The sequence below is a fragment of the Balaenoptera acutorostrata genome, chromosome 2 (assembly GCF_949987535.1).
Source record: "Balaenoptera acutorostrata chromosome 2, mBalAcu1.1, whole genome shotgun sequence".
NCBI classification, from domain to species: Eukaryota; Metazoa; Chordata; class Mammalia; order Artiodactyla; family Balaenopteridae; genus Balaenoptera; species Balaenoptera acutorostrata.
This window is the reverse complement of record NC_080065.1, coordinates 54,241,767-54,260,449: the sequence shown is the minus strand read 5'-3', so window position 1 is coordinate 54,260,449 and position 18,683 is coordinate 54,241,767. Positions and strand designations below refer to the sequence as shown.

Below are 18,683 nucleotides of genomic sequence, written 5' to 3'. Positions count from 1 at the left end.
TCATTTCCAAGATTTTGGATCATCTTTATTATCATTACTCTGAATTCTTTTTCAGGTAGACTGCCTATTTCCTCTTCATTTGTTTGGTCTGGTGGGTTTTTACCTTGCTCCTTCATCTGCTGTGTTTCTCTGTCTTCTCATTTTGCTTAACTTATAGTGTTTGGGGTCTCCTTTTCGCAGGCTGCAGGTTCGTAGTTGCCGTTTTTGGTGTCTGCCCCCAGTGGCTAAGGTTGATTCAGTGGGTTGTGTAGGCTTCCTGATGGAGGGGACTAGTGCCTGTGTTCTGGTGGACGATGCTGGATCTTGTCTTTCTGGTGGGCAGGACCACATCCGGTGGAGTGTTTTGGGGTGTCTGTGACCTTATTATGATTTTAGGCAGCCTCTCTGCTAATGGGTGGGGTTGTGTTCCTGTCTTGCTAGTTGTTTGGCATAGGGTGTCCAGCACTGTAGCTTGCTGGTTGTTGAGTGGAGCTGGGTCTTAGCATTGAGATGGAGATCTCTGGGAGAGCTTTCGCCATTTGATATTACATGGAGCCAGCAAGTCTCTGGTGGGTCAATGTCCTGAACTCTGCTGTCCCATCTCAGAGGCACAGGCCTGACACCAGCCGGAGCACCAAGACCATGCCAGGCACAGGGCTCAGAAGAAAAGTGAGAAAGAAAGAAAGAAAGAAAGAAAGAAAATAATAAGATAAAATAAAGTTATTAAAATAATTATTAAATATAAAAAAACTAAAAAGTAAATTAAAAAAAGAAGAAAAAAAGAGAGAAGCAACCAAACCAAAAAACAAATCCACCAATGATAACAAGCACTAAAAACTATACTAAAAACAAAACAAACAAACAAACAAAAAAACGGAGAGACAGAACCCTTGGACAAATGCTAAAAGCAAAGCTATACTGACAAAATCACACCAAGAATCATACACATACACACTCACAAAAAGAGAAAAAGGAAAAAAATATATATATCATTGCTCCCAAGGTCCACTACCTCTATTTTGGGATGATTCGTTGTCTATTCAGGTATTCCACAGATGCAGCGTACATCAAGTTGATTATGGAGATTAAACCCGCTGCTCCTGAGGCTGCTGGGAGAGATTTCCCTTTCTCTTCTTTGTTCACACAGCTCCTGGGGTTCGTTCTGCTTTGGATTTGGCTCTGCCTCTGCGTGTAGGTCACCAGAGGGATTGGGTTAAAGGAGCAGCTGATTAGGGGGCTCTGGCTCACTGAGGCCGGGGGGGAGGGAGGGGTATGGAATGAGGGGTGAGCCCACGGCAGCAGAGGCCGGTGTGACGTTGCAACAGCCTTAGGTGCACCATGTGTTCTCCCGGGGAAGTTGTCCCTGGATCACGGGACCCTGGCAGTGGCAGGCTGCAAAAGCTTCCGGGAGGGGAGGTATGGATAGTGACATGTGCTTGCACACAGGCTTCTTGGTGGCTGCAGCAGCAGCAGACTTAGTGTTTCATGCCTGTCTCTGGTGTCCGCGCTAACAGCCGCAGCTCGCGCCTGTCTCTGGAACTCATTTAGACGGTGCTCTGAATCCCGTCTCCTCACACACCCTGAAACAATGGTCTCTTGCCTCTTAGGCAGGTCCAGACTTTTTCCCGGACTCCCTCCCGGCTAGCTGTGGTGCACTAGCCCCCTTCAGGCTGTGTTCACGCAGCCAACCTCAGTCCTCTCCCTGGGATCTGACCTCCGAAGCCAGAGCCTCTGTACCATTTCAAATGTTTGAAACAAAGATCGTGGATATTATTCATAAAAACAATGCTTAAATTTTATTTTGTCTCCTGGGGGCTGGCTGTGAGGTGGGGTATAATCCTTTAGTCAGCTGGAGACACAAGTGGGACAGGATCTCAATTGTTGAACATCCCCAAAGGAGGGTGGCTAGTGATCCAAATCACAGCACCCAGGGTAATAATGCCTTTAATCTGGGCTGGTATCAATATTCAAAGGGCTAGGTATGAAAAACAGGGTAGCAAAGGTCCCATGGCAGTAATGACAGGTATGACATTTCAGGAATTCTGTGTTTTTTTGGTTTTTTTTAAATTTATTTATTTTTGGCTGCGTTGGGTCTTCGTTGCTGCGTGTGGGTTTTCTTTAGTTGTGGCGAGATGGGGCTACTTTTCGTTGCGGTGCACGGGCTTCTCATTGCAGTGGCTTCTCTTGTTGCAGAATGTGGGCTCTACGCACATGGGCTTCAGTAGTTGTGGCACACAGCCTCAGTAGATGTGGCTCGCAGGCTCTAGAGCACCGGCTCAGTAATTGTGGCACACAGGCTTAGTTGCTCCACGGCATGTGGGATCTTCCCAGACCAGGGCTTGAACCCACGTCCCCTGCATTGGCAGGCAGTTTCTTAACCACTGAGCCACCAGGGAAGCTCTGGAATTCTGTGTTTGATGTAAGCCTCTAGACATGGTAGGGGAAAGGTGAAAGGGTCTAACACCCAGAGGAAAGAGACAAAAGATGGCTACAAAGTTATTAAGGCATGAATTATGTAAATCAGAGCTCCAGTCCAAGCTGAAACAGTAGCGGAAATCAGGAAGTGTAAAGGTGGCCAGCTCAACAGAAGGCACAGGCTATACTTGGTAGCAAGACAGGTTGTGACCCATCCTCTGGTACCTCATAAGGTAACAAGCTTAGGAAGGACTGGTTCAGAGGCAATGTGAGGCTGAGCTGGGCAAAGCTGGGACAAGCAATGATCTATATTACCTATGTTTACATCAAGTAGGATTGCAAAGCAAAAAAGTCTGACTACATATGTCTTTGATTGTGATTTGGTTTTTCTCAACATTTTAACATTTCTAAAATTGTTATCTAATTTCAAATCAGATATGTCTTTCATTTGAAAATCTTCCCACCTCTCCACAAAGGCTTCACTGATTAAATTTATCGTCAAATTTGTTTCTTAAAAATAATCACTAAGATTATATATGTTTCTCTTCCTAGTGTTTTTTCCTATGTATTAGCACTCCTTTAAATTTAAAAATAAAAAACAAAATTAATACATCAAACTAAAAATCTTCTGCACTGCAAGGAAAATCATCAGCAAAATGAAAAGGCAACCCACTGAATGGTAGAAAATATTTGCAAATCATATATCTGATAAGGGGATTATATCCAAAATATATAAAGAATTCACAAAATCCAATAGCAAAAAACCCAAACAATCCAATTAAGAAATGGATAGAGGATCTGAATAGATATTTTTCCAAAGAAGACATACAGATAAACAACAGGTACATGAAAAGATGCTCAACATCATTAATCATCAGGGAAATGCAAATCAAAACCACAATGAGATATCACCTCATACTTGTCAGAACGGCTATTATCCAAAAGACAACAAATACCAAGTGTTAGTGAGGATGTGGATTAAAGGGAACCCTGTGCACTGTTGGTGGGAATATAAATTGGTGCAGTAATTATGGAAAATAGTATGGAGGTTCCTCAAAAAATTAAAAATAACTCTCCCTCCTGCCACCTCCCCTGGCCCTCTCACGCTGTGCAGTTTCTCTGATGCGAGACTGTCCCGGCCCAGATATGGCTCGTGGACAGCAGAAGATTCAGTCTCAGCAGAAAAATGCCAAAAAGCAAGCTGGACAAAAGAAGAAACAAGGACATGACCAAAAGGCTGCTGCCAAAGCTGCCTTAATATATACCTGCACTATCTGTAAGACACAAATGCCAGACCCTAAGACCTTCAAGCAGCACTTTGAGAGCAAGCATCCTAAGACTCCACTTCCTCCAGAATTAGTTGATATTCAGGCATAAAGTTGTTTACAGGGGAATTTGTGACACCTTTGACTCTTCTCCTGTCTCAGACCTTAGGTAACAAACCTGCAGCTGCTTTGCTAACAAACTGTTGATCAGCAAAAATAAAGGGGCTACAGAAACACTCATTTTTATGCTGTTCCCTTTTGGGCTTCATGCAAAGACAATTCTGTGTAAATGTACAGTTGACTCTGATTTGGAAATCTGAAAATCAGTCCATCCTTGTTATAAAAAATTTTTTACAATTGTAATTATATTGATGTTCATATTGTATAAAATAACTCATTTATTAAAGTAGTACTTTGATTTTACAACATCACAGGATAAATGGTTCTAGAAATTCTGTTCTAACTTTCTACATTATTTGCCTTATAAAAATCTAATGAATTCATCAGCTAGAATTGCAAGCACAATTCTTATCTCCCTTTCTAACTCAGGGGCATGTTCATAGTTAAACTAGAGCAGAGTCATTCATTGAATCTGTGCACACGATTTTATTGGAATCTGCTGACCTAGGTGAAGAATGACTTACCTGCTGCCTTGGTATATTGCAATCATGTGTCATTTTCCCCTCTGATTGTTTCTTGTGATTGAGGTTGGAATATTTAAACTTGCTGTGTGACCTGGCTATACCTGCCAGCCAAGTATAGCCTGTAGATAACTGATAAATTCCTTTAAGTGGTTGGATTGTCAGTGAGCCCGTCTGAAAAATTAGGTTCTGAAGTATATGCTACAATGAAGTAATCAGCCTACTGTTCAATACAAAATATGATGGAACATATGTGAACTGGTAAAGATCTATCTTTTATAAATTATACTTGATTCTTTGAAAATTGTTCAAGTTCTTTCATTTAAAATTGAAACTCATAATTTTCGAAGGAGTTTTTGGAAGTTAATTACAATTTGGCCAATTTATGAATGGATTTTGCATTAACAGAAAGATTGGAATGCCTTGTGACTGGGTTAATTCCCAGAACCTTCTCCTTCATTTCCTTTATAAGTGAGTAGTTGATTTTTACTTTGTGCTGGTCCCTAAAATCAAAGGCTGTGTACAGTATGACTTCCGTCTGAACTAGAAAAGTATTAAAATAGGCCAATATCCACATTTTTTGGGCTCTAAGTATGGGAAGTGGGTTGGTTCTGATGAATGAGGTAAATCCTACCCAGTTAAAAAAGACTCATTTAGGTTTCTTCTAATTTGCTTTTGCCAACTATTAATACAAGTGAAACTGCTGTAACTCAGTTTAAATTTTAAAGTTGATAGAATAGGAAGAACACTCAAATATTTACTGGTAATTGCTTAGAGCCGCGAATCTGATCCTGTGGATTACAAAATGCATTCCCTCTTTCTGCTGTAACTCATCACTGCATTTGTTTTGTAGCTATACATATTCTGCCCACCTTGTTTGTCTTCACTGTAAGTTTAAAATAAGATATTTCCAAGGAGAAGCTTCAGTGGTGATAATTTCTTAGTAACTCCTATTCTTATACTCTTACTTTAAAATAGTCATTTTTTTCACGTATTTGATTTCTTCAGTTTCAGATTTATTATTTGTTAATTCCCAATATGTTGGTTACCAGAACATTAGAGTTGGCCTAATTGCTTATAGTGGTTATTAACAGAGGTTCTGGTTAAATTACAATTTAAAAGTTTTTAAAAGTGCTTTGAGCATATGTATGTTTACATTAGTAACAAATCATTTAAAAACCTTTCACAAGTTTTGGTTTAATTTTTTTTCATTTGTTTTACTGACTAATTCAGAATAAAAGCTTTATGTTCCTGTAAAAAAAAAATTAAAAATAGAACTACAATATGACCCAGAGAGTCCACTTCTGGGTATTTGTCTGAAGAAAACAAAAACACTATTTCAAAAAGATATGTGCACCCCTATCTTCATTGCAGCATTATTTTCAATAGCCAAGGTATGGAAAAAACCTAAGTGTTCAATGATGGATGAATGGATAAAGAAATTGTGGTATTTATATACACATACACACACACACACATACACACATACTGGAATACTATTCAGACATAAAAAAGAATGAAATCTTGTCCTTTGTGACAACATGAATGAACCTTGAGAGCATTATGCTACGTGAAATAAGTCAGACAAAGAAAGACAATAATTATATATGAAATGTAAACAACAACAATAACAACAAGAAAGCAAGCTCATAGATACAAAGAACAGACTGCTGGTTGTCAGAGGTGGGAGATGGGTGGGTGGGAGAAATGGGTCAAGGGGGTCAAAAGGTATAAACTTCTAGTTATAAAATAATTAAGTCATGAGGATGTAATGTACAGCATGAGGACTATAGTTAATAATACTGTATTGTATGTTGGAAAGTTGCTAAGAAACTAGATCTTAAAAGTCTTATAAGAAAAAAAACATTTTTTAAAACTGTGTATGGTAACAGATGTTACCCAGACTTGTGGTGATCATTTCACAATACATATAGAGAATCATTATGTTATACACTGGAAACTAGTATGATGTTACATGTCAATTACATGTCAATTAAAATATCCCCTCAAAACCAAAAAAACAAAATGAAGATTATCCTCTCTCTTGATATGTTCTTCCTTAAAGATATACATGTACAAATCTCTCCTATTAATAACAACAGAAAAACCTCTCCTTGGATGTTGTGTTTCCATCTAGCTACAATCACCTCTCTCCTTCCCTTCAGAGTCAAGTTCCTGGAAAGAAAAGAATATAATTTCTGCCTATTATTTCCCACTACCTACTTAAAATAAAACTGCTCTAGCCAAAAGTCATCTATCTATGACCCAATTGCCACATCCAGCAGCCTATTTTTAGTCCTCATTGTACTCGACAATTCTGTAGCATTTAACGCTGTTGGCCAATTTCTTCTCTTAAAACTGTCCTTTTTAAGAATGCCACTTACATGGAGTCTCATTTTAATTTCTAACCTGTTTCCATTTCTGGCTTTTCTTCCTTTGGCCACCCACTAAACATTGGTATTCTGTAGTGCCCAGCCTTGGACCTTTTCTTTTCTAACAGTACATGTTCTCCTTGAGCAATCTCTTTAATTTCTATAGTTTTAGCCACTACCTGTTATGCTGATGACTCAAGAATCTCTATACTTAGCCCAAATCACTCTCCTGAACCCCAAATCCATTAATCTATGGATATCTATTAATTTAGTAGATTTCTATCTCTCTGTAGATTTGCCACCCAGGCACAGGAAAACATTAACATGTTCAAAGGTAAGTTAATTTTCCCTTAAACCTGGGCCTCATCCAAAATCTTAGTGACTGCTACCACAATCCAGTTGTTACTGATCTGAGAAAGAAATTTAGCAATCCTTTCAGATTTTTCCTTTATTTTCACGTTCTACAACTTTCCAGCAATCAATTCATATAGATTCCACTTGTTTAACAGGCCTGTATTTTACTCCCCTTTTCTCTTCCTATTGTTACTGCCTCAGTTCAGCCCTCATAATCTTGTGTGGACTTAGAGTCTCCTTCTCTTTCACGATCCCTACAGTTCACGCTCTATACTGCTGCCACACAGATCTGCCAAACAGATCTTTCTAAATGGAACCTGGAATACATTGCTGGCTCTGTCTTTTAGAGGAGAGGGATATTTTCACTTTTCAATCCAGAGAAACCTCCACGCAGCCTTAGGTAAAGGATTTACAAATCAAGTAAATCAGTTTACAGATAATTGACCAAACTATGTTACTTAACTAGCGAATGAGGTCACTATGTTAAAAATGCAGGCCGGCCACCATCTTCTTCTCCTCTCCTTTTTCCACATTATTATGATGTACAGAAATATGACACTTTTAGGTTGAGAGGCCAGCTGGTAGGCTGGTAGCAAGTTTGAATTTGGAGCTTTATTTTCTAATTAAAAGAGGAACACACACTTATGGTAACAAATGAAACAATACAATATTATAACATAAGCAAAGCAGGTTGTGGCAGACACTATTAGTTGGATAACCCAATAATTTCTCCAACTCTCTTCTCCTTTATAAGAACTGTTTTCTCTTACAGAATCCAGAAAGCCTAAATAGTTGTTTACCCAGGTTTTCTCACAGCTAGAGTTGTCCCAACTTTGGCCAATGAGATATAAGGCAAGTATGACGAAAGTTTGTGGGAAAGCTTTGTCATTCCCAATGAAAAGGGCAGGAATAGCTAATACTATCTCTTTCCTTTCCTTGAACATGATGATCCTGATATTTGGATCCGTTACAGCCATCTTGCAACATGAGACAACATGCATGAGAATAGTAGGAAAGTGGAGACAGAGTTAATAGTCTGCATCCTTGATTGCACAAACTGACAATCTCTAGACTTGTATGAGAAAAATAAACACTGACCTGTCAAGCTCCTGTCAGTCAAGTTTCTCTTACTTATAGCTAAAATCACAATAACCATCTCCACTCTGTCCACTTCCTACCTTCCAGATGCAACCATCCCTGAGTCAACAGTGGTGAATCCTTTCATACTTTCTCTTGGCTCATGCAAAATATAAAAGCACATGTGCACATAAATACTCTGCTGTCACTTTTCTCACTAACCAACATATCATGGATATCTCTGCAAGTTAGTAGATATTGATCTTTTAGTCTTTTTTCTAATCTACATACACACATATTTTACATAAATAGGAGGATCTGCTTTTTATATCTCAATTTTTTTCTCTCTCTCTCTTTTTCTTCCCTGCTGGCCTGCCCCCTCTCTGCTCTCTGTAGACTTGCTCCTCCTCCCACTTTCCCCTGTCTCATTTCTTGTAGTGTTCCATCTTGCACCTTATCATTTCCTCTGTGAGGCCTGATCACTCTCCTTTTAGTACTCCACCCTCTGTAAACATTCCACCTCTTCCTTTATGACCCTACTCTTTTTATACCTTCCATAATACCTATAATGACTATCTACATATGTCCCCCTTTATTACATTTCTAAGACCCTTGTGGGCATGGATTATGTTTTATTTATGTTTCCTAATTCCAGAACTTAGAGGGAAGAATAGAAATAGGAATCAGGGAGATAAGCAGAGAGGAAATTTAAGACAAGGAGACAATTTGCAGAAATCATGGAGTTTGTGGATGAGGGACCTGTCAATCTGACTGGATGACAGCTTTTCCAATAAGGAGTAGGAAATATTCCTGGAGAGCTAAGGTGGGTCATTTGTTATTGGTCAGGAATGGGCAAAGTATAGCCTATGTGATAAATACAACCTGCTATCTGTACTTTTTTGTAACTAAAATTTCAGTGGAACGCAGCCATGCTCATTGGTCTATGTATTGTGTATCGCTATTTTTGTGCCAACATAGCAGAACTAAGTAGTTGTGACAGAGACTGTACGGTCAGCAAAGCCTACTACAGTACAGGTCACTGCATGTCAGCCTGAGATGTCTCATTATGTTCCTGAATGGAATATAGCATTGCTAATTTCCACCACAATCAACAAATATTTATTGAGTGAGCAAATCATTATTTCAGGCCTTGGGGATTTTCTTAGTCTGCTTGGGCTGTGATAACAAAATACCATAGACTGGGAAGCTTAAACAATAGTCATTTATTTCTCACAGTTCTAGAGGCTGGGAATCCAAGATCAGGGTGCTAGCATGGTTGGGTTCTGGTGAAAAACCTCTCTCTGACTTGCAAACACCCATCTTCTCATAGTGTGCTCACATGGCCTTTCCTCTGTGGGTGTGGAAAGAGATCTCTCTCTCTTCCTTTTCTTATAAGGCAGCCAATCCTATCGGATTAGAACGCCACCCTTATGACCTCATTTAACCTTAATTACCTCCTAAAAACCCTATCTTCAAATACAGTCACAGAAGGGGTTAGAGCTTCACGGAATGAATTTTGGGGGGATACAATTCAGTCCACAGCAGGGATACACAAGGCACTAGGGATGTTGCGGTGAACATATGAAGCAATTAAGTCCTCTGAACTAATTCTTTAAAAAAGAAAAAAAAATGTGAAGAAGAGATAGTTTCAAGAATGTGAGTGCTAAATGGCACAAAGAGGCAATAATTAAGGCATGGGGTACCAAGGTCCTGAACCAGAGTGGTTGTGTTGAGAGTTTAAGGCATTTTGAAAGCAAAATCAGCAGAAGCTAATTCTCATTTGAATGGAGGAGGACACACTGGTTTCATAATGAATAACTTTGATTTTTTTCCTCATAAATCTTAAAATTTCTGAATTCACAATTTCATTTTGATTTGCATTCCCCTATTTCTTTTGAACACTTTAAAAAGAAGTCAAAGATCTTAGTTTCTGACTTCCAGGCAGGTGAGAAGTCCCATTGGGCCATGACAGAAAGAACACAGCTCTATATCAAAAGCCATTTTTAAGCCTCCAGCAACAATCCCTACACCCATCAATCAGTTCCAGATCCACTAAATCCAGTTACTTCTAAGCCACAGCATGTCACACATTACTTTAGAGAGCAAAGTGGTCTTTTTCAGTCTTCTCTCTTCTTTACTGAACCTCTTGGGCTCTTTTCTTGCCTTATTCCAGTCTCCTTAATTTTTTTTTGTTTCTTTATCACAGAAAAACTTTTATATATTAATTAAATTTGTTCCAAATATTGGTTATCCATAACCCTTCTTCTCCATTCAGGCAGAAACAGATAATGTTCAACTGCCTCAAAGAATGGATGACACAGCATTATGTAGATAAAAAAGGAATTAAATTATTAAATATTTGGTATTTGAGTTTCAAAAGCCTAGGATTCTGAGTATAAACGATAGATTTAGAAGACCTTTTTCCTAGTCCTCCTATCCCTTTATACTCAACGCATACTAGATAAAGATTTTATGGGATTGGAGGAAGAGCCTATTGGATCTCCAAAAAGGTACTCTACAACATGTTCACCTTAGCTTAAAACTGGAAGGAGGATGATAGGACAGAAAATACCATCAGGTTTGGGGTCTGGATAGGGAAACCTGTAATTTCCAATCTTTAGAATATAGTCTAAGGAGGAAGCAAGGTTTCAGAAGTCTCTTATGCTTAGCATGGTAAGGGAGCAGCATAGAATGGCATTTATCTGGCACCAACTAGACAGTAAAGATCTTTTAGTCAATAAAAGAAAGAAAATAAATACCTTTCTTTCTCAGTCTTTCTGAGTATAAGCTCAGTAGGTATCAGTAAGGCCAAATTCCACCCCACCTTCAACATGCTGACACTTGGAAGGTTCTAGAAACTTAGAACATAGACCTAGAGGTAAAAAGAGGAGAAAGGCTTGACCGATTAAGATTTAGTTTCTAGCCTCCAATAGAAAGGGGGCTCAAAATGGAAATTTAAATTCATTCATTTATTCAACAAATATCCACTGTGTACTTATATGGACAAATACCTTTTAATAAAAAATAAAGCTACATTCCCTGAATATCTGAGTTTGTGGATTATGAGTCATTCCTAGAACATATTACTTTCTTACCTTTTCCTTATATCATTTAATTTCTTCACATACAGTTGAAGTACATCTACTTTTCTCTAAATCTTATCTATTGCATTTATCTCATACCTGACACAAAGTCCATGCTATGTCACAGAAAAAGTTCAGATATTAAAGTTATCAGAAAATCACATGATTAAGAAACAGCATATGGAAGTTACTTTAAATATACAGACATATATATTATAGAATTCTCTTCATTCCTGATTCTTAAAAAATGTAAGTTTTTATAAATGTCATTGTTGTGTCATAAGAATCTGTATTTCTAGTTTCAGAATATGACTCCAAATTTGCATAAATACATATTCCAAATTTGACAGTTTTGGACTTCTAACATATGCTAGCGCTAGCTTCCATATCAGTCATCAAAAATATATTTTAAGAAACAACTGGAAAAGTTTCTTACATCACCAAAAAAGATTTTTGGTCAATATGGGGAACAGAGCAAATGCAGTAAGTCTCCCTCCAGTACTAATTAAATAAAAATGTTAGATTAACTGTTCAAAAACCTAACACATATGTTGCAGATATAGCTTGGGAGTCAAGACTCTAGGCTCTATGTATAGCAGTGAGCTAGAAAGGCTGTTTGGTCTGAGGAATATAGTACAGAAGCCAGCTAATCTAGACAAAGAATTGGCAGAAGGATACCAGCACTCCAAACCTGCACTATTTGTAGGTGTGAGGTCTAAATTAGCACTTCCCAAGAAGCTTGGAAACCCTAAACAGAGAAAATAAAATTAAAATAAGTCCTATACTAGTGAAAGCCACAGCAAAGTCAAACACAAAACTGGCTCCAAGGGGTTTCTTCCACAACTCAGGGCCCTTGAGATTCACACAGAAACAACTCCCGCTGAAGATAAGCTCACAGCCAAAAGTTACAAATATGTCAGAAAACAAACTGTCAATAAAAAAGTATTAGTAGATGTATGAATGGGAAGAATTCACTTTTAAAAAACTACATATAACTGAGAAATATGTAAGAAACTTTAAAATAATTGTGCTAAAAGGAATTTTAGGGACTTCCCTGGTGGTGCAGTGGTTAAGAATCCACCTGCCAATACAGGGGACACGAGTTTGATCCCTGGTCCGGGAAGAGCTCACATGCCGTGGAGCAACTAAGCCCGTGAGCCACAACTACTGACCCTGTGCTCTAGAGCCCGTGAGCCAAAACTACTGAGCCCGTTTGCCACAACTACTGAAGCCTGTGTGCCTAAAGGTCGTACTCCGCAACAAGAGAAGCCACTGCAATGAGAATCACATGCACTGCAATGAAGAGTAGCCCCTGCTCACTGCAACTAGAGAAAGCTTGTGCGCAGCAACGAAGACCCAATGCAGCCAAAAATAAATATAAATTAAATAAATAAATTTTAAAAATAAATTAAAAAAAAGAAATTTTTAAAGAAGAATATAGTTAATTAGACAAGAACAGGATATAATAAAAATATAATAATGTAATAACTTTGTATAGTGTATAATGTATAAAAATACTGAATCACTACATTGTACATCTGAAACTAAATAATATTGTAAGTCAACTACAATTCAATTAAAAATATACATATATATGTAATAAAAACAAAAAGTGAACTTGAATAAGAATCCAAATGGAGATTGTAAATATGAAAAAAGTAAGGTTAAAGAAGATAGAATTATCAAATTGGAGAAATTGCTAAAGGTAAATACAGAACAATTACTCTGTAAGATTCTCAACTTATTTTACAGAGGCAAGATAGAAACTTCCTTCTAAAGACAAACAAACTCATAGAAAAAGAGATCATTATTTATGGTTACCAGAGGCAGTTGGGGGAGGGGTAATTGGATGAAGGTAATCAAAAGGAAAAAACTTCCAGGTATAAAATAAATAAATACTAGAGATGTAATATACAACATGATAAATACAATTAATACTGCTGTATATTATATATGAAAATTGTTAAGAGAATAAATCCTAGGAGTTCTTATCACAAGGAAAAAATATTTTTTTCTATTTCCTTAGTTTTGTATCTATATAAAATGATGAATGTTCACTAAACCTACTGGGGTAATCATTGCATGATATATGTGAGTCAAATCATCTTGCTGTATACCTTAAACTTATACAGTGCTCTATGTCAATTATATCTCAATTAACTTGGAAGAAAAATATAAGAGACAAAAAAAAAGAAAACTCCTTGAATTGAATCCTTCCAAGTATGGAGTAAGGCTATAAGGAATTTTAGAAAATTATTTAATTCAGCACTAAAATCAAGGTTTCTCTAAAAATCTCTTCCAAATAATATACTACATATTTCTCTAATAATTAAACTGTATTATACTCTTCTAGATTGGCAGTCCACAACTCTAGTGTCAAATCTGTGGGAACAATTCTGTTTTTTTTTTTCCTGGCAAACTTATTAAGTCACTGACTGGCTCTCTGATATGACTATTCTAAAACCTTTGCCATTTGCCATTCCTTTCAAATTCTTCCTGGATCTACAACTTCTCTTTCACTAATGGCTTCTCACATTAAAAATAAAAAGAACCACACACACACACACACAAACCCAAACACACAAAAAAACCAAATTCCCTTAGTCTTGCAATTTGATCCAGCTATTACCTTCCCTCTCTCTCCTTCCTGTCACAGCTAAACTTCTCAAAAGAACTGCCTCTACTTTTCATCTATCTTGATCTGTTGGCAGATTTGACACTGTTATTCTCTTCTTCAAATTTTAACTGTCTTGAAATATTCATCACTTATCTTGTGTGATTTTCTCTGTTTAGGTTTGCCTTTACCATTTGTCCTAGAGTTCTGTCTGTTCTTTTTTTTTTAGTTTTGTTTGTTTGTTTTTCTTTTTATGAGTGTGTGTGTGAATGTTTCTTTGTGTGATTTTGTCTGTTTAGTTTTGCTTTTCCCGTTTGTTTTTGGGGTTCTATCTGCTCATGTTTTTTTTTTTTTTCCTTCCTTTTCTTCTGAGCCATGCAGTTGGCAGGGTCTTGGTGCTCCAGCCAGATGTCAGGCCTGAGCCTCCAAGGTGGAGAGTCGAGTCCAAGACATTGGACCACCAGAGAACTCCTGGCTCCACATAATATCAACCGACGAGAGCTCTCCCAGAAATCTCTGTCTCAACACTAACAGCCAGCTCCACCCAATGGCCAGCAAGCTCAAGTGCTGGATGCCCCATGCCAAACAACTATCAAGATAGGAACACATCTCCACCCATTAGCAGAGAGGCTGGCTAAAGTCATACTAAGTTCACAGACACAACAAAACATACAACCGGACATGGCCCAGCCCACCAGAAGGACAAGATCCAGCACCACCCACCAGAAAACAGGCACCAGTCGCCCCAACCAGAAAGCCTACACAAGTCACTGAACCAACCTCACCCACTGGGGGCAGACACCAAAAATAACAGGAACTACGGACCTGCAGCCAGTAAAAAGAGGACCCCAAACATAGTAAGTTAAACAAAATGAGAAGACAGAGAAATATGCAGCAGATGAAGGAGCAAGGTAAAAACTCACCAGACCAAATAAATGAAGAGGAAATAGGCAGTTTACCCAAAAAAGAATTCAGAGTAATGACAGTAAAGATGATCCAAAATCTTGGAAACAGAATGGAGAAAATATAAGAAATGTTTAACAAGGATCTAGAAGAACTAAAGAGCAAACAAACAATGATGAACAACACAATAAATGAAATTAAAAATTCTCTGGAAGGAATCATTAGCAGAATAACTGAGGCAAAAGAATGGATAAGTGACCAGGAAGATAGAAGAGTGGAAATAACTGGTGCAGAGCAGAATAAAGAAAAATGAATGAAAAGAATTGAGGACAGTCTCAGAGACATCTGGGACAACATTAAATGCACCAACATTCAAATTTTAGGGGTCCCAGAAGAAGAAGAGAAAAACAAAGGGTCTGAGAAAATATTTGAGATTACAGCAGAAAACTTCCCTAAAATGGGAAAGGATATAGTCAATCAAGTCCAGGAGGTACAGAAAGTCCCAAACAGAATAAATCCAATGAGAAACATGCCAAGACACAAATTAATCTAACTATCAAAAATTCAACACAAAGAAAAAATATTAAAAGCAGCAAGGGAAAAGCAACAAACAACATACAAGGGTATCTACATAAGGTTAAAAGCTGATCTTTCAGCAGAAACTCTGCAATCCAGAAGGGAGTGACAGGATGTATTTACAGTGATGAAAGAGAAAAACCTACAACCACGATTACTCTACCCAGCAAAGATCTCATTCAGATTCGACAGAGAAATTAAAACCTTTACAGACAAGCAAAAGCTAAGAAAATTCAGCACCACCAAACCAGCTTTACAACACATGGTAAAGGAACTTCTCTAGGTGGGAAACACAAGAGAAGAAAAGGATCTACAAAAAGAAACCAAAACAATTAAGAAAATGGTAATAGGAACATACATATTGATAATTACCTTAAATGTAAATGGATTAAATGCTCCAACCAAAAGACACAGACTGGCTGAGTGGATACAAAAACAACACCTGTATATATACTGTCTACAAGAGACACACTTCAGACCTAGGGACACACACAGAGTGAAAGTGAGAGGATGGAAAAAGATATTCCATGAAAATGGAAATCAAAAGAAAGCTGGAGTAGCAATTCTCATATCAGACAAAATAGACTTTAAAATAAAGACTACTACAAGAGACAAAGAAGGACACTGCATAATGATCAAGGGATCAATCCAAGAAAAGATATAACAATTTTAAATATTTATGCACCCAACATAGGAGCAACTCAATACAAAAGGCAAATGCTAACAGCCATAAAAGGGGAAATCGACAGTAACACAAACATAGTAGGGGACTTTAACACCCCACTTTCACCAATGGACAGATCATACAAAATGAAAATAAATAAACACAAGCTGTAAATGACACAACAGACCAGGTACAATCAGTTGATATTTATCAGACATTCCATCCAAAAACAACAGAATACACCTTCTCAAGTGCACATGGAACTTTCCTGAAGAGAGATCATATCTTGGGTGACAAATCAAGCCTTGGTAAATTTAAGAAAATTGAAATAGTATCAAGGATATCTTCCGACCACAACGTTATGAGACTAGATATCATTACAGGAATAAAACTGTAAAAAATAAAAACACATGGATGCTAAACAATACGCTACTCAGTAACCAAAAGATCACTGAAGAAATCAAAGAGGAAATAAAAAAATACCTGGAAATAAATGACAATGGAAACACGATGACCCAAAACCTATGGCATAAAGCAAAACAGTTCTAAGAGGGAAGTTTATAGCAATACAATCCTACCTCAAGAAACAAGAAAAATCTCAAATAAACAACCTAACCTTACACCTAAAGCGATTAGAAAAAGAACAAAAAAACCCCAAAGTTAGCAGAAGGAAAGAAACTATAATGATCAGATCAGAAATAAACGAAAAAGAAGTGAAGGAAATAATAGCAAAGATCAATAAAACGAAAAGCTGGTTCTTTGAGAAGATAAACAAAATTGATAAACCATTAACCAGACTCATCAAGAAAAAAAGGAAGAAGACTCAACTCAGTAGAATTAGAAATGAAAAAGGAGAAGTAACCACTGACACTGCAGAAATACAAACGATCATGAGAGATTACTACAAGCAACTCTATGCCAATAAAATGGACAACCTGGAAGAAATGGACAGATTCTTAGAAATGCACAACCTACCGAGACTGAACCAGGAAGAAATATAAAATATGAACAGACCAATCACAAGCACTGAAATTGAAACTGTGATTAAAAATCTTCCAACAAACAAAAGCCCAGGACCAGATGGCTTCACAGGTGAATTCTATCAAACATTTAGAGAAGAGCTAACACCTATCCTTCTCAAACTCTTCCAAAATATTGCAGAGGGAGGAACACTTCCCAACTCATTCTATGAGGCCACCATCACCCTGATACCAAAACCAGACAAAGATGTCACAAAGAAAGAAAACTACAGGCCAATATCACTGATGAACATAGATGCAAAAATCCTCAACAAAATACTAGCAAACAGAATCCAACAGCATATTAAAAGGATTATACACCATGATCAAGTGGGGTTTATTCCAAGAATGCAAGGATTCTTCATTATACGCAAATCAATCAACGTGATACATCATATTAACAAACTGAAGGAGAAAAACCATATGATCATCTCAATAGATGCAGAGAAAGCTTTCGACAAAATTCAACACCCATTTATGATAAAAGCCCTGCAGAAAGTAGGCATAGAGGGAACTTTCCTCAACATAATAAAGGCCATATATGACAAACCCACAGCCAACATTGTCCTCAATGGTGAAAAACTGAAACCATTTCCACTAAGATCAGGAACAAGACAAGGTTGCCCACTCTCACCACTATTATTCAACATAGTTTTGGAAGTGTTAGCCACAGCAATCAGAGAAGAAAAAGAAATAAAAGGAATCCAAATTGGAAAAGAAGAAGTAAAGCTGTCACTGTTTGCAGATGACATGATACTATACATAGAGAATCCTAAAACTGCCAGTAGAAAACTACTAGAGCTAATCAATGAATTTGGTAAAGTAGCAAGATACAAAATTAATGCACAGAAATTTCTTGCATTCCTATATACTAATGATGAAAAATCTGAAAGTGAAATTAAGAAAACACTCCCATTTACCACTGCAACAAAAAGAATAAAATATCTAGGAATAAACCTACCTAAGGAGACAAAGGACCTGTATGCAGAAAATTATAGGACACTGATGAAAGAAATTAAAGATGATACAAATAGATGGAGAGATATACCATGTTCTCGGATTGGAAGAATCAACATTGTGAAAATGACTCTACTACCCAAAGCAATCTACAGATTCAATGCAATCCCTATCAAACTACCACAGGCATTTTTCACAGAACTAGAACAAAAAATTTCACAATTTGTATGGAGACACAAAAGACCCCGAATAGCCAAAGCAATCTTGAGAACGAAAAATGGAGCTGGAGGAATCAGGCTCCCTGACTTCAAACTATATTACAAAGCTACAGTAAACAAGACAGTTTGGTACTGGCACAAAAACAGAAATATAGATCAATGGAACAGGATAGAAAGCCCAGAGATAAACCCACGCACATATGGTCACCTTATCTTTGATAAAGGAGGCAAGCATATACAGTGGAGAAAAGACAGTCTCTTCAATAAGTGGTGCTAGGAAAACTGGACAGGTACATGTAAAAGTATGAAACTAGAACACTCCCTGACACCATACACAAAAATAAACTCAAAATGGATTAAAGACCTAAATGTTAAGCCAGACACTATCAAACTCTTAGAGGAAAACACAGGCAGAACACTCAATGACATAAATCTCAGCAAGATCCTTTTGACCCAGCTCCTAGAGAAATGGAAATAAAAACACAAATAAACAAATGGGACCTAATGAAACTTAAAAGCTTTTGCACAGCAAAGGAAACCATAAAC

The 18,683-nt window shown here is 37.4% G+C and overlaps 2 protein-coding genes across 6 annotated transcripts in view; one reads left to right on the top strand and one right to left on the bottom strand.

Annotated features, from left to right (window-relative positions):
- RNF180 (ring finger protein 180) overlaps positions 1-18,683 on the bottom strand; it is a 294,055-nt gene that overhangs the window by 112,087 nt on the left and 163,285 nt on the right. The gene's annotated exons all lie outside the window — the stretch shown is intronic.
- Positions 3,536-4,005, top strand: LOC103018661 (zinc finger protein 706-like). Its single transcript, XM_057541794.1, has one exon. The coding sequence runs from the start codon at positions 3,541-3,543 to the stop codon at positions 3,769-3,771; it is 231 nt and encodes a 76-aa protein (XP_057397777.1). The 5' UTR covers positions 3,536-3,540; the 3' UTR covers positions 3,772-4,005.

Bases quoted from the DNA above. Each gene is read 5' to 3' on its own strand.
- LOC103018661 (XM_057541794.1), top strand. From the start codon at position 3,541: ATGGCTCGTGGACAGCAGAAGATTCAGTCTCAGCAGAAAAATGCCAAA.